Source organism: Tetrao urogallus (assembly GCF_951394365.1).
Source record: "Tetrao urogallus genome assembly, chromosome: 6".
Lineage (NCBI taxonomy): Eukaryota > Metazoa > Chordata > Aves > Galliformes > Phasianidae > Tetrao > Tetrao urogallus.
In genome coordinates this window covers 15,342,444-15,368,851 of record NC_136819.1, presented here as the reverse complement: position 1 = coordinate 15,368,851, position 26,408 = coordinate 15,342,444, and the positions used below count along the sequence as shown (strand labels likewise).

Genomic DNA, 26,408 nt, shown 5'->3' with positions numbered 1-26,408 from the left:
GAGTTTGAGACCACCTGAATCTCAAGGCAGCTCTTGAATAATCCTCTGAATATCTGACTGCAGACTAGAAGTTCCAAATACTACCAAAATATTTTTATAGCAAGGATGCAAGAGGCAAGATTAGTACAGACCACTGCACGTTCGTTCAAAGCACCAATTTTATTTGATTTATTAACTCACAGGAGTAATATATCCCAGAACATCTCCTGAGAAGTGTCTTTCTTTCGTCTTCTTAGAGCAGTAGCTTCTGTGTTCCAATATAATGTCCTTTGCCTTTGGATCTGTAACTACGAGTCCCCGGTCCTGCACATTCTTATCAGAATGCAGTGTCTGGGGGAAGACAACAGTTTTTATAAGCAGCCATTATCAAAAGCAACAGGCCTCAAAAAGAAAACAACAACATTAAACTCCAAGTACTCCTTTAAATCATGCGAAATAGTTTCATTTAAAAAGAAAGTAAGAAAGAGCTGGGAAATGATTTGTCATCACCAGTAATCTTACCTTGATTATAAGGAAAAGGAAAAAAAATCAAGTGATAAGATTAAAAAACGTCATTCAGCACACCTGATGACTGGTACGTTCATAACATAAAGAGCAATTTTGCAAGAAGTTTTAAACTGCTGACCTGCATGTTCTGCTAAACACAGCCACTTAATCTCAGTTGCTACAAATTCTACAGTACTTGACAGCAGCCTTCGTACTAGTTGTCAAGATCTGTTCAAAATAATGCCTTTTTGTTTTCTTCTGCACTCTAGTCCATGCTTTCTGGCTACTGTCAAACCAACAAAAGTTGTTGAAGAAGTCTTAACCAAGATTTCAAAGAAGACTTTTAAACTGGACATATTTCAGGTTAAGTATACTGCACTGTGGTCACAGCTGAAGTTCCAAACACCCTTCTTATAGAAGATCTTCTTGAATTAAAACAGCACAGGTAGACTTAGCAGTAAGTCAGAAAGCTAATAAAGCCCACACACTAAGAAAGTGTGCACAGTGAGCACACAGAAACAGGGTAAGGCAGGCTTCAACATTCTGTACTGCCTTTGCACCTAGTAGTTTTAGCAGCATATTAGATTTTCTTCCTGGTAGACACTGAGCAAGCAATACAGACAATGACAAACACATCTGCATAATGAAGGATTACCTATAATTTGAGGGACAGGATTTTGAATAGATCACCTGTCTTTTTTCTTTTTTTTTTTTAAAGAGTGCTTTGCAACATGAAGTACATGTATTTGGTATATGCACTGGTAAATATACTTCCATGCATACCCTTTCTCCTGCACTGCTGAGCATCCTTATAATTTTGAAAGAAAACAGGAAGAAAACAAGAACATGCTCAGCAAGTTAAGAGAGACTTCAGCACGTTGAATCATCTTCTCAAAATTGCTATGGGACTCTGAATAACTTTTGCCTTCAACGAAAATACTGGCTTGCAAGCTCTTCAAACTCTTCTTTCAGAACACAGCTGTCCCACTGGCAGTGCTGAGAACATCTCCCCCATCTCTAAATGACCTTGGTCAACACTACTGCACCCTCAACTCCCAACACAGGGATGGAGGTATGCTTTCTTTACATGCAGAAGGGGACAAAAACTTCTTGCTTCTATAGCAATCTTATACAGCTTCCACTGGAGCTGAAAACTCCAGAAGTCTACCCTGTGTTGGTTAAAGGAGTGAATCATTTGTGACACTCAGAAAAGATGAATGAAAGGACAATTTCACATAGTTTAATTTGAGAACAAGCTTGGAAATGTCGATTTCAACACTTTTTTTTTTTTTTTAAGAATGAGAATACCCTTACCATTTCTCAAAGTTGAGTTATATCACTGCACATGTTAAAGAAGACGATTATTTCAATTATTTAGCTTACCTTTTCTTCCAGTTTTTTTGTAGCAGGTTTCTTCGCGTCTGTTTTCGACAAGGTGCCTTCAGCTAGCCAGCAAATCACGGTTAAAGAAAGTGAAACACAGAGAAATCTCATGGTGTTTCTCCCAGTATCAAGTTTTTCTTGTCCCAGAAATATAAGGGTTCAAGTCTCTGCAAACAGAAGAACATAACTGTTTAAGAGAAATTCAGTTTTCTTGTCTAAGAAACATCAATTCTTTGTCTCATCTTCTGCCCTATAGATTAAGACTTATTAATGCAGCTCTGTTTAATAATACCTTAGGCTGGCAACAATATAGCAGAGTACTTTAAGAGATTCTTAGATGTACACCAGGGAAAGCTGGTGGGATCCTTGCAGCTTTTCTTTTAAAGAATTCCTAAAGAAATACAAGGTTTTGCAGCTGAAATTGTGATCAATGCCTGCTGCCCAGAATAGCACAGCCTTGCCTTTTCTATAGCATATAAGACATACCACTGATCATGCCTAATTCAATTAACAAGACATAGATTAAATAAGGAATGGAAAAAAATATAGCCAAGTGCTTTTATCTACGTACCTTTATCACAACAAGCAAGAACTTTAATGAATTCACCAAGTTGGTGATACAAAGAGAACTGAAAAAACTTTGATAGTTTGCTCCAAATAAATGTATTGAGAATTAATAGAGAACAGTTCAATTCAGTGCTATTTATCTGTCACAACTTAGTTCTGTCATGAGGAAGATTTTACCAAAAAAATTCAAAGATAGACAGAGACTGTTTTTTAGCCCTTCCCCATTCATGAGTTTCACTGGTTTTCCAGATCCAACAAGTGGGTAAGATGAAAAAAGAAAGAGAATACTCGTCATTAGTGGAAGTGGAGCAGAGGAAATTGAGGGAAGTAATGTGCTGCTAATTCTAGATGTCCTAGGCTCACAATGGAATTTTCTTTAGTGTATAATAAATCAGTTGCTCAAGACATATATCTGGCTGCTTCTCACAATACTGAGATCCTAATGGGGAAGGACAAATGTTAGCTTTCCCGTAACTGAAGTTTTTTCAAACGTAACCCCTTGCTCTAAATTAAAACAAAACAAATTTTTCTGTGTGACTCAAAGAACTAACTTTTCTGCCACTCACTCTGAAGACTTACTAAATAATTTCTTCAAGCTATATTTGCAAGACTTGTTCTGTTGGTAGCCATATGAGGTCAATCCTAATAATGCTGAGATGAGATTAATAACACGTATCTGGACAAGGTTGGTTTAGCAGTGAGTTGCTGAAAAGCCAAGAAAGAGATCTTGCAGGAGTTGGGCATCCTGCACTAAAACAGAGGCAAGAATGTGGCTAGCCAACAAAGCAGGAGAGTGATGGCAGAAAAAGTGCTTAAAAAAGTATAATGTCACTAGCACCAGAGAACAGACATCTTCAAAGCCCTTGTGTAGAAAATTACTTGAAGACTTGAATCAAATCTTAAAAAGAACGCAAAAGTAAAAGCAGCAAGTCCTCTAATGTCTCTTGGATCCAGAGGGCAAGGCAAAAGTTAAATGAGTATACCACTTGACATTTCACTGTTATTAGTAGCTAAGCTCTTCTTGTTGCTCTTCCTCTTTGCCTCCAAGGTCACAAGTACTCCTGTTTCCAACATCCAAAAAGATTAGACAAAGGAAGCTGCTCTTGATAGCATCTACTCTGTTCCATCAAGCTTAGCAGGATCTATAAACTATTACAGATGGGAACATTTGAGAGCCTGAACAGTCAACACAAAATCTTAACAATTTGGACAGGATATCGATTCTTCCAGAAGCTGGTATATATTGATTTGGAGGTGTTTGATTTCACTTTCAGAAGCAATTAGCAACAGCATTCACATTCCTAGAAAGAAGTTAAGTGTTTAACAGCTGAAGCTCACAAATTAAAAAAACACCACTGGACTCCAATTAGAAATTGAAATGTGTTCATCTCCTTGATCATATCTATCTGGCAATTACTGTAAGCCAACATCCATTCCTGGACCTATAGAAAGTGCAGAGCCTGTAGCAACGTTTTCTGCTAATGACATTCTTATACTGACTCCTAGTAGGAACTTTATTTTATTAACTTCATCTTTAGCAATGCAGTGGACTTGCCAGGTCACTGTGCCAATGGTTGAACAGCAAGTAAGATGACGTGGCTAACCCAGGGAGCTCAGGTGCAAGCAATGCACCTGAGTGATCAGAAGGGGTGGAGCCAGGATCCACTCCTCCTCACTCTCATTTAAAGGTTGGCAGCCAAGGGAGCAGCATCTGTCTGGATAGGCTGTGCTCCCCTGAAACTGTTACTGCTTATTGGAAGGGGTGAGTCAATTTTCCTTCTTTATTACCTGCTATCCTTTCATCGTATATGTACCTCATTTGAAGGCATTGTCATCGCTTTATTTTGCCATACAACAGTATCAGCAAAAATCAAGCACACAGTGTCATTTTAGTATCTAAAGTTGAATAAATCAAGCTTTAAATAATCTCCCTGAAAACTAAAAGCACAAATTTTGCAAGCTTTTCAAAACAAGATGCCCATCAAGTCTTTTTTCTAGCAAGCCTTCCCTTCAACATTTTATTATCCTCATATTAACTAAACTAAAGAGTTTTGTTTCTAATCTTTTGTATTGCAACATACAAGGAAAATTGAGGTTTAAGATTTGAGATGGTGTTTTTTTCTGACATGCTGGTCTGAAGCCTTGGTGTATCCCAAAGCCCTGCTTAGTGAGTCTCCCTGGGTAACGCAGCCAGATATTTTAAATGCTGTTCTATTTAAAAGAAATAGAGAAGCTGGCATGGACTTATATTATCCAAAAGGAGCAGTCAAAAACCATAATCTTGGAGACTTGCACAGTAACTATTTAGAAACTATCCTGGACAATGTGATCTAACTGTGGATGTCCCTGTTTGTTGTGGGGGAGCTGGACTAGATGGCCTTTAATGGTCCCTTCAAAATCTGAGGGTTCTGTGAAATCAGAGTGAATGCTTATATGACACTTCTGAAAGAGGAAGCGGATTCTAACTGCTATTGGAGTAAATGCTCTGATATGCAACTCGTTTAGCAAAGGAAGCCCATGCTACAAACTGCTGAGCTGCAGGGGGGTAGGAAAAAGTGAACCAAAGCAAAGCCAACAGAAGCTAAATTCAGGGGCGAAAATAAGCCTGTTTCCTAAGCTGTGTTAAAAAGCATTCCCCTACCCTTCTAAGCTGCTCTGTTTTAACACTAAAAATTGCCTCCTGTACTCTGGAGATACCAACGCTTTCTCTTTTCCGTCAGAGCGCGCCTGCAGGCCAGCATAACCCTGCGGGCTCGGTCTGAGCGTGCCCCGCGGCCTACCTATCCTGGGCCAGCCCCCGCAGGGCCGCCAGGGTGCTTCTGCCATCCATATCACCGCATCTCAGCCGCGGAGCAGGCCGATATACCCTAAACGGACGGCACGCCGCACCACCGCCCGCCTCCTTCCCTCCCCCGAGAGCGCCGCTGCCGCCTCCAGGCAGCGCCGGCCCGCGGCCACCACCTACCGCCCGCCGCCGCCTCGGAAATGGAGGCGGGCGGTGCCGCCCCTGCGCCTGATGGGAGGCGCCGAGGCGGCGGCTGAGAGCGGGTCGCGCCATCATGGCGGCGGCTCCGTCTTTAGCTGGGCGCTCCGTATTTCCTCGTGTGCCTCCTGCTCTGCCGGGTGGAGGTTGCCTGGGTGCTCGCCTAGAGAGTTTAGGTCCACCCTTTCCAACAAAAGCCTTTTAGACCTACTTTTTCCCACAGTTCACACTTGGTGCCGCTTCCCAGAAGCAGAATTGGAAGATTTCCTCATCTACCCTTTGCTTTCTTTCCCTCTTGTGTAATCCAAGATCTAACCATAATTCAGCACTGAATCGAAAAACAGAAGGGTTTTTCCTCTGAACTCGAGTCAGTGAAGCAGATACAGCGCTGAGTATGTGTGCTTTCCCCTGTGCCCTGAGTCACACAGACACAAATTGTGAGGATTTCAAAAGGGAAATCAGTGTTCACTTGTGTGCTTGGGTACTGAATTTTCTATTGCTTTGTAGAATGCTGTTCATCTCTCCCAAGTCTTAGATATTTCCAGGATACATTTCTCAATAGCAGGAAAGACAGAGATAAGGCAGGGGTATGAAAAATTTGGTTTATTTCCAGCTACTCTGTAATGCAATCTGTCATTTCCTGTATTGTGTTCCTATTATGCTATCCTGTTGACTCTCTTGTACCCTCAGTGGGACTGAACCAAAGGTTTGCTGCAGGTAGCTGGCACTGTGCGTACTGCCCCTGAGGGAGCCTGCAGCTGCCTGTACGGGAATCACAGGTCGTTTTAACTCATAGATATAAGGGTACACTGCCAGGTACTGGGGATTCTCCTTGAAAGACTGATATGCTGCTAAGTAAATCCAAATGATAAGAGGATCTTTGTTTAAATTCTGTGTTTTTCTGTACAATACTATTCCTTTAAAAGAGCAATGCCAATCACCTGGGGGAGAACAGAAACGTGTTCCTTTCCTGGGGAGTAACTCTGCGTACTCAGTGAAGAAAGGTTTGGAAGCAAAAATGATTTCTCAGCAAGAAATGAAGCCCATAGCTTCATTTGGGAGCCTGCAGCTTAAGGGAAAGATGACTAAGACAAACAGTCAGGGAAAAAACCTCCTATGAACTAGAAGGACTAATATAGAATTTATTGCAATGCACGAAGTCACTCAGGTGGCTGTCAGCACTCTGGCAGCAAGCAGGGGGCAAGGTCGGCTTACTTGGAGACCCTTAATTCACCCTTATTTTATCTTGCCCACTCTCTTTGAGTTTATTTTAAGCTTAACTATTCTATTCTACACTTTTGTACATCCATGGTAGAGTGCAAAACTCTTTCAGTCATTGAGTTGCTCACTGCATGGAAGAGATTTAGAGAAATTCATACCTGAAAATTTAGATAGATTTCATAATAGTGGTGTTATCGTAGCTTTGTGTTTCTTAATCTTAAAAGCAACATATCTGATATTCTGACATGATAGAAGGCATTACTGATAAACCTGTGCTCTCCATCAATAGATAATGAACTTTAGGTGTCAGGTAGATTAACAAGATTGAGTACACTTAATACTCAATACTATTTGTGGTATAGGAACCACAAATTCTGTTTTCTCATTAGCTGTTTTGCTATATAGTTAGTAGTTAGATATAACAGTATAGTTAGAATGACCATGAGGAAGAGAAGAAAGAAGTAACTGATCAAGTGAGGGACAAATCTGTCAAAAATAACAAAAATTTCCTTCTGTGTAGAAATTCATTACAGAGGTAGAAAGAGCTGGCAAAACAGAGCTCCATCCCACAGTGTGTGACTTCATACCCTAAGCACAATGCTGTCCAAATTATTCTAGAGTCTGATTTTGGCAGACACTCAATGTAGGGCTGAAGAGTAGCTGTAGGTGGCAGAATAGATGTGGCAGTACTAAACACAGCATGGACAGTAAATCCTGCTGGCTGTTGGATGATTTCTGGTGTTGAAATTCCTCATAATGATATGTAATCACACTCAAAAATCAATCACATTTTGGCTTTAGAAACCAAATAGGAATTGAAACTGCACGGCACTTAAAACTCCAAAATAAGAGTTAAACTCTGTCTGTAAACTACCACTCAGCTCTGTGTTTTAGGCAGAGAAGAACTGTGGTGGAAACTATACTTCCTACAAACAAATACTCACCAGGTGAAAACAGACAGTTTAATAATGTTCGTTTTATAAAGACCAGACTAATTTTTCAAAGTCTTTATACTAAATTGTGTTGAAATTCTGAAGATTATAGCGATTCATGGATGGCATAAGGAAGATATAAACATCATGGATTTGTTGGGCAAACAATTGTGCTGCAAAACATTTTGCATAGTAGGAATTATCTTGAAACTATTGCCACCCTAGTGCTGATTTACAGTAATTGAAATCTCTTTAGAAATCATAGTATCTTGAGATGTATGGAACAGATGAAGTCTGATTTGTCACAGACGGGTATTTTGTAGACATTAAACTCAAAGTGGAACATTTTCCTTATATATCAGCTAGTGTGTTTTGTAAGGAATTATATCTAGTGTGTACCCTACTCTCCAATAATCCCTGGGTTCACATTACAGAATTTCTTTCTGTCAGGATATACATCCAAAGATCATTACAGGCTTGCTCTCTCTTTTTTTGCTGGCTATTTATTCACCTAAAATGAGTATCTTCTCTCTACCCTCTGTAATTGGCTAGCGAGCTCTTGATTTAGAGGAAGTAGAGGCACACATGCCAACGCATTCACTGTAATTGCACAAGTCTTTGTTGAGGCAAAAAGAAGATAGGATGTAAGAAAATGCACGGTAGATGTCAAAAGACAGTAGGAGGAGGTGAATGTAAAATTACTGCATAATGCATAGTGTGCATTGAGGAAGTTAGAAATGAAATAATTAAATACTGAAGAGCCCCAAAGGAGTTATTTGTGTGTTTACTCCCCTTTTCAAGCAGAGTTTACACCTGGCATTATTGTATCTATTCAGCTAGAAGTATGTAAAGGTAGTTTTAAGCATGCCTGCACAACTTGCAGCTGCAGTGACTAGAATGCAGCCACACAAGACTGATGCACTTGTCCTTTAGGTGTCACTCTGCTTTTAAAAGAGTAGAAATTAGTTCAACTTCTTATTTTGGCTAACTCAAGCATGAATGTGTTTGTTTGCTTGTTTGAGAAAAATATTCAGTGAAATCATGTTTTCTATTTCAAAAGTAGATTGTTGTTACACCTCAAAATCTGATTGTAAAGTTATGAAATAAGACACTTTTCTTCATGTGAGCCTCCATATGCAGATAATCTGTATCAAGACTGTGCACAAGTGCTGTTAGTGTTCTAGATCTACCACACCCAGGAAAAAAAAAATGGATACACTGGCTACTACCAGATATTGCAATCTTCTCCTTGGAATGGATAACAATGAAAAAACATGGGTGTAAAAATGTATCCTGAAAACATGCAGAAAATATCCTTGAGAGAGATTACCTAAGCAATATACATAGCGATTACCATGAAACATGGTGAGTCTTTCTATATGAGGTTAAAGCATATCATTATTTGGAGGCACTGAAGCTCTACAAATTTAGGATGTAGTCTTTAAATACAGAACATGAAACCACAGCAACAAACTACCCAGGAAAACAGTGAAATGGGCGGTGTCAGATCAGGGCTGTATGCAGATAGACTGCAGCTAACGTCTAGTTACTGGTCTCAATTCAGGCAAAAATAAATAAATGAAAACAGAAGGAAAAGGAAAAAATGAAGGCATAGATGGAAATAAACAGCTTGAAGGATGCAAAGAAAACATTAAATGAGTGATCTCCAGTATTCCTTAATGCTTGTAGAGGTCATTATAATCCATTAAGTACGCTAACCTCTAGCATTACGACTGAACCTCTCAACACACTGTTGTTTAGGCAGACTAGATCAGTTTTGACACCCTCTGAATCTATTTCCAGCTGATGAGATTAAATGCTCCGTGCAGTCCAACCTCTCTGGCTCATTTAAGGAAGTTTAACCTTGAAATGTTTTCCATCCCGAGAGAAGATGTGGGGTGGGACTGCGTTGCTCTGCTTGGTTGTGGCCTCCAGCAGAAACACGTAATGCCCCAGGACATGAAGGGGCATTACGGCCCAGCGGACGGGAGGATGACCGGGGCCTCCGCGGGGACGACCGAGGGGCTGCGGAGAACAGGGCCGCTGCGGCGCTGCCTCCGCTCGGCAGGGGGCGCCACAGCCTCGCCGGCCGCCGCCCGCGGGGGCGCGGGAGCCACCCCGGCGCATGCGCGCTGCAGAGGCGGCGGCTGCAGCGGCCTGAGGAGCCCCGCGGGGAGAGCGGGCGGTGGCGGCGGCGGTAGTTGCGGTGGTTCGGCGTGTCGCTGGGCGGCCCTGATCGCGCGCCACGATGCCGGCGGTGTCGAAGGGCGATGGGATGCGAGGCCTGGCCGTCTTCATCTCCGATATCCGGAACTGTGAGTGGCGGCCGAGGCGCGGCGGGGCCTGGGCTGGACGGGGCCGGGCCGGCGGCTGCCGTGGGCCGTTGTGCTTCGGGTCGGGGCGTCCGCCCCTCATCCGTCTCCCCGGTCACTTCCCCGGCGCCCTTCTCTCCCCTCTCATCCCCTCCCCTTCCCTTCCCCCTCCGTCGCAGCGAGCCGCTCGCAGCGCGCTCCTCACGAAATGGCGACGCGCCCCGGGGGGCGGCGGGAGATGCGGGGGGGTGGGAGGGGGCGCCGGGACGGGAGGCTTTGCGATGCGGGAGCGGGCGTTGTTGGCGTGTCTGGCGGCGCGTCGGCGCTTCCTTCTCCTCCACGGCTCCGTTTGTCGGGGGAGAGCGAGAGGGGGGCCGATGCCCGTCGTTGGAGCGAGGCCGGGTTGGGTGGGCTCGTGGGGGGCCGCGGGGGGCAGCGCGGGTCTGCCGGAGCTGCCAGCGGCTGCCGATGCTCGTTGCGGGAAGAGCGGCAGGCCTCTGCAGGGCCGCACCGGGCCGGGCCTTCGCTGGCTGTGTTTACGCTTGGCTTAAGCCGCATTTAAAGTCCTGGTTTGACGCGGAAGGCGGCTCTTGGGATCTGCTCAATGAAAAAAGGGATGAAGAGGGCTGCCTCCTAAGGGATGGGGATGCGACGTCCTCGGGTAGGGCTCTGTAGGGAGAGGGGGAGGAGGAGGAGGCTGCTGCTTGAAAGGGGGGTGTGAAGGCTGGGTGGTACCTGGCACCCTCCCCTGCCGTGGGAATGGCAGGTGAGAGCAGGTTAATATTAATCTGAGTTAGAGATCTAAGTGTGCAATGTGGCAAGAATTCCCCGGGGAAGGGCTAAGGTCGTTGTGGTTGGCGTGATGAAACGGCTATATGTTTTGTCCACCTGCATGTTTCTGGGCTACTCGAGGCTATTCTAAAAGGATTGGCACCGAGGTTGCATCTTTAAAAGATGAAAGTGGATTTGGAGACTGCTGAGTGTAAGTTATGGTGCTCTGACTGGGTTTGTATTGGGGTAACCACAAACTGGCTCGGAGAAGGCTCCAGCTTCAGAGGGCTTTGTGTTGATGACTTTGGAATTATTCCAGGAGTAACAGAAAAGGCTGCAGAGCAAATTCAACCAATGACATGACTCCTCCTAAATGTGCAGTTTCATTTGACTGAATTCAGGTGTTTTGGACTTACTGTCAGTCAGTACAGTAAACAGGAACCTTGTATGTAAAATTCAAGGTCCTGGGTCTTCTTAACAGCAGAGGTTTTGTTGACATTTTCTTCTGAACTGAGTTGCAAGTCCTTTGATATCTTCTATAAGCTGCCTTCTGCACATACGGAACACGTTCATCAGTTCAAGATGATCTCAGTGCTCTTGAGCTTTGGCTGGTTGAACCAGATGTTTCCTGAATATCTACAAGTACGCTAATATTGTATGCCAGCTGCATGTGTAGCGTAGTTTCACCTTGTCATAGAATTATGACTATCACCCTTGTAACTGTTGTTTTGGGATAACTTTAACCTCTTCAGCTAGAAGCACTAAGATTTTTATTCTTCAAGTATCTCTTATGTCTTGCAATTGCTTAACACTTTCCTCTCATATTCCCTTCTTCTGAATTTCTCTGAAAATAAGACAACAGTCAAGCGCTGGGGTACCTGCCCTACGCTTAAGGACTTGGAATGGCAAGATTGGATGTGGAAGGATAGAACAAATTAACTGCTGATTTCCCCACAGACTTTCCATTTTGTAAGCAGCGCAGGAATGGATGTAACAACTATCTCTGTCCAGTTTGAATAACAAGCCATGCTCACAGTGTCTACAAGAGTAGCAAAGATGTAACTAATTTGTGGAACAAATAAGGTGTTAACCCTTTATCTATTTAAGCATACAAAGATGGTTCTGGATTGTTTTGTCTCTGTCCAGACAGCTATTTGTAGGCTGTAATTACCTTTCTCATTTTAATAATGAAGAAGGTAACGCATCTTCTAAATCTAAACAGTTGTGAAAGAGCTGATAGATCCCACAAATAGGTGATCTGTGGTAGCCGTCCAATGGCGCCTGAATCTTTACTGTTAAGGGAGACTTAAGTGTTGCCAGTTAACCATGGGCTGTTGTATCTAAGATTCCCAAATATATTTAAGAGCGTGGTTTGGAAACTTTGTGCTTTACAAACACTGGTATTGGCTTGAGTTCCATCTTTCCAATTTCAGAGTAGATACTTGTCAAGAACAAAAAGAAACAGCTACTCAGTTAAACAAGATCTTGTGACATGAATTAAGAACATGTTCCTGTTCTGGATAGGAGGGAAGCTAGACACCAAGTGCAGCTGATAGTTGTACTGATGTGAAAAATACCTGCTGGCAGTGTCAATTTTGGTTTTAATTTTCATAGAGTTACAGAATCACCAAGGTTGAAAAAGACCCACAGGATCACCCAGTCCATCCATCCGCCTGTCACCAATAGTTGTCGCTAAACCGTGTCCCTCGACACAAAATCCAAACACTCCTTGAACACCCCCAGGGTCGGTGACTCCACCACCTTCCTGGGCAGCCCATTCTAGTGCCTGACCACTCTTCTAGAGAACTGGTATTTCCTAACATCCAGCCTGAATCTCTTCTGGTGCAGCTTGAAGCCATTCCCTCCAGTCCTGTCACTAGATACATGAGAGAAGTGGCTGACCCCCAGCTCACTACAACCTCCCTTCAGGTAGTTATAGAGAGCAATGAGGTCTCCCCTGAGCCTCCTCTTCTCCAGACTGAACAATCCCAGCTCTTTCAGCCACTCCTCATAAGACTTGTGCTCCAGACCCCTCACCGGAACAATTTTGGCTTCGTTTGACTCATTTATCTCTTTTGTAATACTGCCATGTATGACTGAAGTTTTAATTTGACTTCAACCCCTTCAGATTACAGTGTAAGACTCTTTCAGAAAGACTTTCCATGGATAGGGAATTTGCATCATATTTGTTGCTGAATATCGAAAATGTAGATATATGTGCTAACTGTGCTTAGGTGGATGCAGAGCATGTTTCCAAGGTAACAACATAAGTCTTTTAAGGAATCCTTACATAAATTTTGAGCTTTTCTCTTTAGAAATGCTTAATCACGCATCAACTTTTATTTTTGGGGGCGTTTGTACCTACAGTGTCTGCGGCTCTAAACAACATATCATTCTCTTACAAGTATATTGAATTACTAATCTGGGAGTAATGCCTATCCATTTTTACATGTCCATTGCAGTGCTTCAAAAATGATCTTTGACAGCAAGTTTTGGTTCTTACAACTATAGCTGAGTGCAAGTGAATAACAGCTAATCTTGCCTGTCTGTATTGAACAGTTAACAGTTGTCACTCCCATGTCAGCTAAGCATGTTTTTGGCACCTGAGTTATCTGCTTATCTGATAAACTTCTTAATCTCTATGTTAAATGCTTGTATGACACATGTAACTTTGAATTAAAAATGACTTTCTGTGTGATTTTTTTTTTAAAAAGTCTGCTTAAACTAAGCTGGCTTCTCAAGTCTGTAGAGCTACTTTTTGTTTGTTTGTTTGAATATGTGTGCTGACTTTTTCAAAATGATACCAGTGCAAGATACATGAAGAAAAAACATTTCAAGTGATTTTTTTAAAGCCCAAGTGCGGGAAAATGACTTGTGTTAGCTCACCAGGGCATTTGGATATTTTTTTTAACCTGACAACTTGCTGGTAGATATATGGGCTTTTCTAGAAGCTTAATCAGGTGGATTGCTTTGTAACATATAGGGAATAGTTACAGTAAAAAGGCTTTCTGTGCTTGTCTTACAGAGACCCTGGAGATAAGAAAACCAAGACTGAAAGCTCAACTAAGCACTTAGCTAAGATAATGCAGGTAGTTAGCTCCTATTTAATGTGGTTTGCTGAGAAAATAACGAGACATGGCTGTACTGTAAAACAGACTGTGATGGTTGTGGAGCTCAGAAGCTCTGAATTGTAGTTTAATGGAGTGCCATCCAGACTTAAAAGTTCCAGTTTGGAGAAGCTCTCATTGCTGCCATGATGAAGTGTCTAATGAGCTAAAGCCCATTCAAGATCTCCATGTGATGTGGATACAAGCATATGAAATGCTTATTTTTAGCTGAATTATGTTTATTTTTTCTTGTGCATATACTAGAAAGGTGATCTTGCTAATGCAAGATGGTGTTTTATGAGCTCTCATGGCTGTCTTTGCTAATGTAGCAGACTCATCATACCAAGTCTGTTTTTCTTGTGAGAATGGCTCTGTGCTGTCTGGTGATAAAGTTTTGTGTCATCTCTCACTCAAGCAATTCATTTGCAACAGCAGCATTATCTGCTATTCACTCTAAAAACTAGGAGAACTCACTTCTTTGTGTGGGTTTTTTCTTTTTTCTTTTTTCAAATTTTTTTGGGGGCTGATGGTGTAGAAATAGATTTCATACTATAATGGAAACTACTACTGGAAACCCCATGCTCCACTGTAGTATCAGGAAGCTGTCTTTTCTTGGGCTGATGAAATGCACCTGTGTAGAGGTAAAAGCTTCTTTTGCCACAGGTCTGTAGAACAAAAGTTTTTTATTTCCCTTGATTTTGTCAGTAACTGTCTTACCTTTTCAGTGTCACCTTGGAAGTTGAACAGAGTGAAGAAGGATTCCTTTTGTTCTTTTATACCAAGTTACTGTTCCTTTCTCTTTGGCTGTATTTTTTTTTTTTCCTTAGTTAAAACTTAGCTGATATATTAAACAAGGTTGTATCTCTTCACATAGAAGTTATTTAATTACTTCTTGTTCTTACTGGATGGTAGGAGGGAGAAAAAAGTAGATGAAGATGGTAATTAATAGATGAGAGCTAGGATCTTTCATGTAGCATCCAACTTCTCCATTAGAGTCACTGGAATAATATACATCTGCTGAATTTGAAATCCTTTGGATAAAGGCTGCCCATCAGGACTAGTAAGAGAAAGTTTAAGGCTGCTGCAGAGAATGTGGCATTGGTCACATCAGTTAATGAGCACATATAGGATTATTTTGCTAAGGTTGCTGGAACAGTCCATTTTAGGTGTGATGGTTAAACTGGGAGACTTTGAATAAGCCTCGCTCTGTTCTTCTGTTTTTTTGAACGTGAGCTAAGGTGGAAAAGAGTCCATAGTGACTTGTATTACCTCAGTGCAAATACTGCATTATCCTGCTGAAGGGAGTGTAACTGTACTATATAAAAATGCTGTTCAAGAAAATGGTTACTTAAATACTGATCAGTCAAAGGAGGAAGAACTGCTTTCCATAACAGCCTTATGTTGTACTTCTGCGTTTGCATGTTGTCTTGGCTTGAAGCTTTCTTTTGATAGGAGTCAATGTTGTCTTGCCAACTAAGCTGCCAAATGAATGTTGCAGTTGTCATAAAGTCACTAAGATACAAGCTTTCAGTGGGCTTTCACTTCATATGGGGGAATATCTTAATGCTGGGTGAAAGCCTTAATGCATGACCCTACTACAGAGTGGTTTTCTTAACTTGTGATGCCTGTTTAGCCAAAAAAAAGCGTCCATGTTGAATGCTTAGGATGATTAAACTCATACTGAATTACAGCAACGAGAGCATCTAAATTGTAATGGGATTTGGAAGCTGCCGTTTGTTCTCGTATCCCCTTCCCTTTCCTTACAAGGACAAGGAGTTAATAGATTACTGGATTACAGTAAAGCCTGTGACTTCCTGCTGTTTCCTGAAAAGTGTTGTTACAGAGACAAACCAGCAACATAGTGGGGGAAAAAGTAAGTTGTGTGCATATTGTCCACTTAAAGTGCAACATATGAGGAATGTGCACTACTGGGTTCTTAAATGCAATCAGCGTGTCACTGATCTTTTTGACTGTAGCAATTTATATCTAGTCACAAGAGGATGTCCCAAAGCACAACAGTTTTCATCAGTGCCACTCTAGACTTGTTTTTCTGGAGTTTGGAGAGAAAGAAGGCAGAAGAGACAGACACTTTTTCCCCTGATTGAATGTATCTTGTGGAAGGACAGCATCTATTCACATTTTTCTTTGTATCAGGATTTTATCACTAACTCATTGAGCAAAAAGCTTCTTGTTCTGCAGCCTCAATCAATTTTAGAAAAAGAACTGAAGCCATACTAACATCTTGCAAAGGTACAGTATTTTTCAGCAGTGTCTTTGGATTAAATGCACAGTGGGTTTGGTCTGTAAGCAGCACAATCAGCATCCTTCTTCAGGTATAGTCCAATGGACCTGTAATTTGCAGCTCTGTCATAGAACTTTTGCTAGTTTAGCCCAATGGAGGAATTTATACAGGCTAGCTCACCTAAAGCTAGGCACAGAGCAGACAGACCCCTCCACTGGATTACTGTGTAACCTACCTCCTTTCAGCCCTCTCATCTGCTGTGCTAAATAACCAGCTGTCTCAGTGATTACAGAGGTAGAGGATGGATTTGGTGTTTTATTTCACAATTCTAATTAATTATCAGCATGGGAAATGGCTGATCTGTACTATAGGACTGTAACATGACTGTCCTGCTGGCAGGTAAAAGTAATAATAAAAGTATATAATAAAAGTAATAGTGTGCTTTAGTGTACATGCAAGTACTTAGGAGCTCTTTCACAAATGCAAGACTACGTGTGCTGATTGGTGTTATGTGATTTTCTTTTGTGTATTTGCATGATTTTTGCTGTAGAGGTGCTAGTGTTTGTTTTGATTTTGATCCCCCTCTTTTAACCAATATCTTTCTCTGTCCCCTGACAGAGCAGAGTTTTAGAATGCTATGCAGTCTTAGCATCGTGCTGGTAACCATTTTTAGCAGTAGGAAAGGCAAGTGGATAATCTGATTGCTTTAAGCTGTCTGAAGTGTGCTTGGACGATGAATGTAGTGAACTTGCTCTCTGCTTGGTCATGGATTCTGCTCTCTTCTGGTGGTGTTATCACTTATGGTAAAGCAGATTGGATTTACCGCTTGGACACTAAATAAACCAAGCTTGCTTTTGGCTGTGTTGACTCCCTAATTCTCCTGACCTGCAGCAGTACAAGGCAGTAGCCAAAATGTGTGTACTGTGGGAAAGCAGTGCCAAGGAACAGTCTGGAGTTGCTGTCTTTCAGGAGGAATAGCCTTGAACCAAAGTGGTGATGAAACTACATCAACATATTTTGCTGTGGATTCTCTACCAATTCACTCACCAGTCACCTTAGATGTTCCAAATGGAGAGGCTAATGAAAACCTAAGATAACAAATAAGTTCTGAAGTTTGCAACTAATGACAAGTTTCTAACTCCATTAAGCTAGCTGACAACTCTGACAGAACTTCAAAATAAAGGACTTGATTTGGGTAAGAACTCTCGTGTTGTTCCTGGCCATTAGAGTTTAAAGTGGAAGAAGCTGCTAGTTTTAGCCCTGGTGGCATTCGTCGTACTGCTTTCCCAGACAGAACAAGACTTGTTGTGTCTTCAAATCCTGTTTGATAATTTAATGTGCACAGACATGTGCTGCTGGACAAACGGTAGCGCCACAAATAGAAGCTAGCCTTACTTCTTGCCTTTAAGAAGCAGGACAGAATGCTGTTAGGCTCTTTCTTATGCTAATGAAGCCTCCTACCCAGCATGCTTTATAGCTCTTCACACTAATAATGGCACATCTATAATCACAAGATAGTCAGATGGCCAGAGGGCAAGTAAGGCTACCAGGTAACACAATGTAACAGTTCTAACCTGTGCACTAATTCAAAATAAATGAATTAGTGGGTGAACTTAGTTATGCTGGCTGCTGGCCATAGACAATAAAGAGCCAGGTGAGTTCTGGAATTATTTCAACTTTTTTGAGGTAAATCTTTTGCTGTAAATGTTGTCGGTACACTTGTCTTTTAATAAAATCTTGCCTGAAGAAGTCTACTCTGTTCGGTGTTTGCGCAAGCTTGTATGGAATAAGTGCTTCTCTGCTCCTTTGGGAAATAAACGTGTGGACTTGATCAGAAATATACTGAACTCTCCATGTTTGTTTATTTAAAAGCTAACAGCTTGTTACAGCTCTGCCCATGCAGATGCATTTTGTGCATCAGACTTGACTTAAGCGTTTTATAGTTAGTGCAGCAACAAGTTAATCCTGCTGGAGCAGATCACCATTTAAATGAGCCACAAGTAGCCCACTAATTCCAGCCTTTAAGTACTTGCTTAGTCTTGCAGTCCTGCCAAATTAGGATTATAGTGTCGCTAGAATGTTCAGGTGAAAAGACACAACAATCCCTTTCCTGTAACTTTCCTGTTTTTTCATTCTTCTATAGATTTTAATGCAAAACCCCAAGTTTAAACACATTGATATTACTAAAGCTTTGACTACTCCCTGGATTACCAAGAGGTTAAGGGTAGTAGCCTATTCCCCAAGGAGCTGGATAATTTTTGATGTTCAGTAGTCTATCTTTGTCAAACAAGATAGTAATTAAAGATAAGAGTAGAACACAGAATAAGTATACCTTGCCTAATGAAAGCAGTATGCAGTACAGTGGAGTCTGAAGCATGGCAGTCTGCCAGATGTGAACTGCTTGCAGAGTGCTTTGGACCATATTGTGGGCAGATATCTACTTAGGTACTCGTCTTGGAGAAGACTGACAGCAGTCATACTCTGTGGCTGTAAGTACGTGTCTTCTACACAACAACTGGCCAGAATGTACCAACTTGAAGTCACCTCTTTTATTCACTTGCTGTGGCTATTTAACCGTAGGCATACTGAGCTGGAAAAAGTCAGGAAGAATGAAAATGAGAAGGATGTGGCCTGGATGTAATCTAGTGTCCTACTTGTTCTACCCATCAGTATATTAATTACATGACCTTTATGAAGTCCCTCGGAATGGAATGGCTTGGCTACAGCATGTCATATTGGAATACAGCTCTGATAGTTTCTTGAAGCTGCTTAACAGCCTGCAGATGAGACAGATGGGATGACTGCCTTTGAAATGAAATGTAAGCCTGTAGTTCTGCAGCATAGTTCTCTTTCAGCTGTCACCAGCAGTGGGCTTATCTTCATTTTTGACCATCCTTGAGGATGCTTCTGTATTTCTAGCTATGACAGAATCAAACAAGTAGAAATTCTTCAGTGAGTGTTACTGTAGCTGAGTAATAAGGAAAACGTGTTGGTTAAACTTGTTTTCTTTAGCTGTGGGAAGGAAGATCCATCTAAAACTGATGCTTAGTTTTCTGTCTTTTTGTGTTTTTTTTTCCTTCTACATATAACAAAGAAAAACCGTCTGCCACTGTGAGACTTTATTGTGTTTTGTCAACTTTTCATGTGAGCAGTAAGTTAAGTTTGGATAAGATTACTGTGCAATGTAACTGTTGGAGGCTTCCGGCAATTTTACATTTTTAACGATGTTTCAGCTTAGTTTTAACTCGTGCTGGTGCTGAGAGATCTTTGCCTCGCCTTGGGAACGGACAGTAGTGAAATTCATTCATTGGCTTCAGAATTTAAGCCATTTTACTTGAACTTGAACAGCGCAGGAGGAATTTTGAGGGACAAAAGCATATCTTTTAGTCTTGTTGTTTATCTAACAGCATTGTTGACGTTAATAACCCTGCAGGTGACATTTGGGATAGCTGTTAAAGCAGTAGCTTTAAAAGTATTGTTGTATACATATATATGGCTGTTCTGCGTCTTCTTGCCTCATTCCATAATGGCTCATTCTAGACAAGCCTGCAACAGCCAGTTAAATGAAACTCCTTGGAGATTAAGTAATTTCTTTATTATTTCCAGATGCTTTCTGGATGAAATGTGTGTAATATGGAGACGGTTTAGGACTTAATCATCCAACTTTGGTTTCCAATATATGGAGTTAAGTTTTTATCACCAGCTGGTTGCTATGGTAGCTGTGTTTTGTCAAGTTCTCGATGAGATTATGTAGTGCATTCAAAATAGAACAGCCTGCAGGAATTACTAAAAACGGGCTGGTTTTATGTTCGTGTACTGTGCAGATTTATGATTTATGGAGGATCTACAAATTCAAACTGAGTTTGCTGTTTCTGATGGGTCTTCCTGGCAGCGCACTGTTCCAGCTGTGTGCTCAGGGGGTGGGATTTTGTTTTTGTCTTTTGCTGAGACTGCAATCCATTTCTGTCAAAGGATGCTGACTTCACAGATTCCTGAAGTATTTTAGCCTAGCTTCCCCTAATGCTTTCTTATTTCTTAGAACGTAAATGTCTCAATTTATAGCTGTAACCAATAGTGCATGAGTATAATGGATAGAGTATAAAGGTGCTTCAAAAAGAAGCAGCTTTAATTTCACTTCAGGTTAAGAAAAGCTGGATGAGACATACATACTTGTCGTGTTTCTTACCTCCCTCTCCATTTCAGACTTCAGAAATTATTGCCACACTTCCTGAGGTTAGAGAAACAGTTAATAATATTTGAGAGTAAATATTTCAATGCTTGCAGACGTTGCCTAAAGACCCAGAGCAAAGACCTAGCTTCCAAACTTAATGAAATATTCTACTCAAGCTAGTGATATCCCAGACTGAAGTATGTTCTCTGACCAGTTTATCTAGATGATGTACACAGTGTCCAGCCTCGCTGGTAACGCTTTAAAATGATATGCCCCTTTCACTTGGCAGAGAAGATAAATGAGTAGCTCTAGAAATTAAAACTTTATCCTCTGATTTTTGTTTTACCAGAGCAGATGAATTGCTGGAAATAAGGAATGTGTTTTCATGCCTGACAAAGAATACTGATTGAAAACAGTGTAGGGAACTTGGAAAGTTTTAAACTTTTAACATTTACATGAACACTTGCATCCTTTTGGCATATATTTCAGAAGACCGACTTCTGTTTAGTATTGAATTCCTAAAGCTGACAAGACTCTATGGTGAGAACACCAGCATATCTCCTGCACATGAACAGGACAAATAATCTACTTCAATTAAGACAAATAAAAAATGTGTGGCAGAAGATACTTTAGGCTTTAGATTCTATCAGTTATCTATTTATACAGAGAATGGTGCTTCTGCTGTAAAACCTGCTTGTTAGAGGTTGGCCAAGTTGAATTTGAAGAAGACTGTGTGTGTGAAATGTTGGTGAAAAGGGGTTAAACTTTGTGATCCAAGCAGATGAGTTCTAAAGAGCGAGGGAAGTGAAGGAAGTGAGCTGTGATCTCTAGCCTTGTCAGTCCGGAAATGAATTGGAGTTTCTAGGCCAAATGAAAAGCTGGAGATATGCCCTGATTTATCTGAAGAACAAGATGCATTTAGATAGCGAATGCGATTTATGATGCAGAACAGGTACTGTGAATCCTTGAACCCTGAAAAGCTTTACCATGTTAATAACAATAGGTGGACAAGTATGTACAAGCAAGTAGTTTTTCAGGGCTGGGTGTGGGGGAAGATGGTTTTCTTTTAGTTGTGTGCACTGCCTGCCAAGGTGCCCAACACCTCCGTGACTTGAGCCTATCAAACAATGTCAGAGAATGAAAACGTTCACTTTAAGCCCATCTGTAAGCATTTTTGTTCAAATGACAAGGCAAACTTATGTAGTTGCTTTGACTTTGGGCCTAACTTGTTTCTGTTTGCATGGTGTGCTGGTCTTTCTGCATGTTCTCTTCTTTCTGCACTCTTGTGGCCATTATTGTAGCTTGTTAGTATAAACCAGTTTTCTGCATGCTATGCAAAATGCAGAAGTTGTTTTTTGTTTAGGTGTGGAATCTTACTGGTTGTGTTGGTTTTTGTTGTTGTTGCTCTTGTTTTGTGGGGTTTTTTTAGTCTAAATGAAGAGGTAACAAACTGGAATAATTTATATTTGATCTGGGATTCCCTCTTTGCTATTGTTAACCTGTCCCGAGTCACTTGTTTCCTCAAATTATTTGATCAGTGTTCATCGGACCCACTGCCAGATCATCTTTGGAATTGTGAAGGAGTGAGAAACAGTTATTGGGTAGCGTGCAAATGTACAGTGTTTAAATGCCATGAGTTATGCTTATGTGGAAGAAAAAGATGAGATTGGAGATACCATAGTGTGCTGGTGCTGCTCTTCAAGCCTTGTCACATATCTTCCCTACACTGACCAGAGTGGTGTGGGGAAAGGGATGTGTGGAACTGGGGCATCCGATCTCCAACAGATAAGGTTGGATCACTTTCCTACAGAGACAGGAAGCTTTTATTCACGGCCTTGTGGCTGAATACCTGTGACAGATGGTAAAGAAAGCTGCCTTTTCCTGCTGCCACTTGAGATGTTTTGGGAACTGCTGAAAAATCTGATTGCATGTGGCTCTGAATCTGCATCTCAACTAGATGGGCAGTTCTGCATTCCTAGAATGGGACTCATTTCCTTCTACCAAACTTCAGCCAATAGAATCCAGTGCCTGAGCTGGATAATTCATTCTGCCACGCTTACTGACACAGGAGATAACTGACTCAGACTGTTGTAGAATCTCAATCTCCAAAACCAAAAGTGCTGACAAGCAATAAACACCTTTGTTTTGGACAGTGCAAGTAGTACTTGAATAAGATTGCACTGCTGAAATTGAAACTGCAGCTTATTTCTTGGTGTATCTAAATTGGGTTAGCTCCTGAAAACCTAGCACATATCTGTAGAGTCAGGGGTTGATGCAAAACATAAACTGTTGAGAATGTTAAGGTGTTAGTCATGTGAGAAACGTGAGTTGCAAATACTGTTTTATCAGGTGACATCCATGGTGCGTATCAGAAGTCTGGTAAACCTAAGCTTATCCCTCCTGCCTGAGATCTATCAGTCTTTGGAGTACTCATACTACTTTCTCTACTTTCCTTTTTTAATGTTCTTTAAGGTCATGAAGATTTTCTTTTTGAAGCTGTTTGAGTGACTGTTCAATAGAGAAACAGTGAATTGACTCTTCCCAGAGCTGAGGAGTACCATAATTTGTTTGTTCAGATGACTGTGCTCAGGAAGATTCTTTCTCAAGAGCACTGTCAACCTAGTAATCAAGTTTCTCTTTTTTTTTTTTTTCCCTCCTCATTTTATTCTAAAAATGCAGGAGCTGAGGTATTTATGGAAGTCAATAACAAAGGCATCTCAGATTAACTATGTGAGACTTTCATGCTGTCTAAAGGCTGCAAGTAAAATGTTTTGAAACATGGTTGTGTTGTTACCTTCTTGGATTCTCATATAAAGCAGTGCTTAAGTTCTCTCTATGGTGCTTGCCTTCATCCAGCCCTAATGCTGCTTTGGGAAGGGAAATAAGAATTCCTCCTGATGTTTGTATGTTCATGCAAAGTGATGGGGTGGGAAGAAACTTGAGGTCAACACAGCTGTTTGAAACACTGTATTCTGATGTCTGTTCTTTTGATTTCAGGCAAAAGCAAAGAAGCGGAGATAAAGAGAATAAATAAGGAACTGGCAAACATTCGGTCAAAATTTAAAGGTAAATGAACTGACTGTTCTGAACTGTACTATTCACTTTTCTCATTACATTTTTGTATTTTTCTTTTGTACGTTTGGATTTTTTTGTGTGTCAACTGCAGACATAAGCAAAATTCTGGAGTGGGCTGTTAAAATAACTGCTGAAAGTGTTCTCTTAAGTACAGAACTTCCTGACTGTCGTGTGACTCAGCCATAACAGAAGAAAATGAGCTAGTGTTCACAGGCTTTCTAATGCTTTGCCACCCAGCCATGTGACTGCTCAGCCTGTTTTCTTGCAAAAGGCTGGGAGTTAGTTTGAAAAAAAACATGGGTGGGTGTAATTTTTTTCAGTGAAGCAGAACATATTTAAGCATCCCTCCCACCCCCATCTGCTTAGGAAAGTCATGTATTAAACTCCCTTCTAGAAAAATTAAGATAAAAATGTGTAGTTGATGAGGCCATATTGACCACTCCCGTAAATAACAGCGTCAAAGGTTATTCATATGAAACCAAGTTGTATGCAATGATTAATTCTATCCTTATTCTGTCCTGAGAGGTGGCAGTTTGCTTCTTAACCAGTGCTGTGACTGTATGAAAATGGTTAAGTTTGTATGTGGATTCAAATCTTAAAGATTCTGAGGGATAGTTGAAATTCTTCTGAATGAAATTTCAGCAGAAATGGCTGTGGTAAACATTCTGTTTGAAGAGATATGGGGTTCTGTGTACCTAGATAAAGCATTGCTGCTGTGAGGTCGTGTGTGGAATCATAGAATGGCCTGGGTTGAAAAGGACCAGAATGATGATCTAGTTTCAACCCCACTGCTATGTGCAGGGTCACCAACCACTAGACCAGGCTGCCCAGAGTATGGCTTCAGAACTTGCTGGCTTTGGATTAAACCTTTTTACCTTCCTAGTCTGTCCTGACCTAGTTTAGCATGTCTATTTCAGATAGTTATTCCATTAACTACATAAGGATACGTTGATGTTCTTTTAAGTGGTGCATCTCTTAAGGGTGATGACAAATTGGTAGGAAGATAAAATAGCAATAAATGTATGTGACTGACTTATTAAACACATGCAATAACTTCTTGAACTGTTTTTAGCTAAGTTGGGTCACTTTACCTGCAAGACATGCTAACTGTGTCTAATACAAATCTTGTTTGGAGATTAAACCTCTTGGTTAAAATGCTACAGTTATACTTTTAGTGGGTAATAAGGTCAGCCTTGTTGATCATGCAGTTGAAAGTAACAAAACTAAATGTGCTTGCTGCTTAGAGTGAATGAACACAATGTTTGCTGGAATCACTGGAGAGCGGACACAAGTTTTATTCTTGGATTGGATAATGGAAAGCTAAGCTCTGGAAGAGACTGTGCAAAACCTCGTATTTATGCCAAAAATCAGACCACCGTCAGTGTCAGATGGGAGCTTTGCTGTGTGAAGGGAGTGAAAAATTATTTAATGGCAGGGGAGATGACTAAATGTAAACTTCCTTTTTTTCTGTCTTCCCTAGAAAAGTCGCTAAAGTACCTCAGTGATCCTATGATGAAGATTGCTGAATTGGATGAATTGGCCTGAGGGAATGGTGTGGAGCTGCATCAGGGCAGGGTCAGGTTGGGTGTTAGGGAAAGGTTCTTTTCTGAGAGGGTGATTGGGCATGGAACAGGCTGCCTGGGTCAGTGAGCATAGCCCAAAGCTGCCAGAGTTCAAGGAGTGTTTGGGCAACACTCTTTAGACCCAGGGTTTGGATTTTGGATGATCCCGTGTGGAGCCAGGAGCTGGATTCAGTGATCCTCATGTGTCCCTTTTAATTCAGGAGATTCTGTGATTCTGTGGTGCCTGCTTTGTGTTACGTAGAACAGAAGTCATCTGGTTAATGAATTCTGGGAAAAGAAAGATGAAGTTCCTGTCAGCCCAATTCTCCAGCTTTTCAAGCTCCCTCTGGATGGCAGCACAACCCTTTTGGTGCCACTCCTTCTGGCTCTGTACCCTCTGTAAACTTGCTAAGGGAGTGTTTTGCCCCATCACCCAGCCATCTTAGCAGTATGTATTCAAGGGTGGTAACCTGAATGAAATATGACTTAGCCTTCCCATTAAATGATCTACATGTATACATTACTTTGTAGACTTCAGATGTCCTTCAAATGGAAGACTTGACATTCTCTGTAGGAAAACAAGACCAGAATGTCAAAATTTGGGTGGGTCTGAGTCTGGACGGCTTGTCAGAGAGTAACTGCTTGCAGCCTTGAGGGCCTGAGGAGGTGATAGCTGTGTATCTTTCTGCTGCAGAAGTTCTACGTGGGCTTCACAACATGGTTTTCCTTTGCAGATATCCACATAAAAACACACCGAACTTCATAATATACTTTTGTCTTAATTCAACCAAGATCAGTTTAACCCAATTCCTTTTTATATAACACTGACTTTTTTTTTAATGTTTGTTAAATAAGACAAGTGTGTAATGGAGTCCCTTAAGGTGGGACACCCCTCTCAATTATGGTATACATGGGGGCCCTGTGATAATTACGTGGCTGAAGATGCAGCTGTTAGGCTAGCTGTGTCCCTGTGACTAGGGAAAGGCCTGGCTGTAAGAAGCAAGCTGGTAGTTGTCACAAGCATGCCCTTGCTTGAGCCCAGCATAAGAGGCCGCTGTCAGTCCCTTCCTCTAGACTTCTATGTCCCACATGTTCTACTGCAGTGCCTAGCCCCTCATCTCATGTAGCTAGCAAGATATTGTGAGAATATAAGTATTAATACTCCTTGTCTGTCAAAGATGTAGCTATTGAGTCTGTTGCCCATGTTGTTTGGACTAAGCTGCTATTTAAAATACCCTCGTGCTTAATGGACTTGGATAAGGTTGTATATGTATGTATGTGCACAGCTTTTCCTGAGTCGATGCAATGTATGTCTTGGTGCTGGGCTTGGATCTGGCTTCTGTGCTGCTTGTTCAGAAGGAATCCAGAGTCTCTGTACTTAAAGTGGCTCTGTCTCTTGTTTCAGCATGAGAAAGCTGAGTTGTTAAGGTCAGTGTGTCCTTGACAGTTGCTTCAAATGCTCCTGCGTTAACTGAGATAAGACACGTGCAGTATCAAGAAACTACACCAGTGTAATAAAGCAGAAGTTGTAGGAGTTGTGTGAAGCAGAGAAAAAATATTCTGTTTGTTTTGTATTCAGATTATAAGCTGAACTCG

At 41.4% G+C, this 26,408-nt stretch overlaps 2 protein-coding genes across 7 annotated transcripts in view; one reads left to right on the top strand and one right to left on the bottom strand.

Moving 5' to 3' along the window:
• The window catches only part of CHID1 (chitinase domain containing 1), a gene marked incomplete at both ends in the record, with an annotated part of 98,604 nt that extends 96,624 nt beyond the window's left edge, over positions 1 to 1,980 (bottom strand). The window contains 2 exons of the mRNA XM_079537305.1: positions 181 to 330; positions 1,870 to 1,980. Coding sequence (XP_079393431.1) covers positions 181 to 330; positions 1,870 to 1,980 — 261 coding nt within the window. The remainder of the gene's footprint in view (positions 1 to 180; positions 331 to 1,869) is intronic.
• Positions 1,981 to 9,820: 7,840 nt separating this feature from the next.
• Positions 9,821 to 26,408, top strand: part of AP2A2 (adaptor related protein complex 2 subunit alpha 2) — a gene marked incomplete at both ends in the record, with an annotated part of 40,835 nt that continues 24,247 nt past the window's right edge. For all 6 annotated transcript variants that reach the window (XM_079537758.1, XM_079537755.1, XM_079537757.1 and 3 more), the window contains 2 exons: positions 9,821 to 9,887; positions 23,173 to 23,241. In XM_079537758.1, coding sequence (XP_079393884.1) covers positions 9,821 to 9,887; positions 23,173 to 23,241 — 136 coding nt within the window. The remainder of the gene's footprint in view (positions 9,888 to 23,172; positions 23,242 to 26,408) is intronic.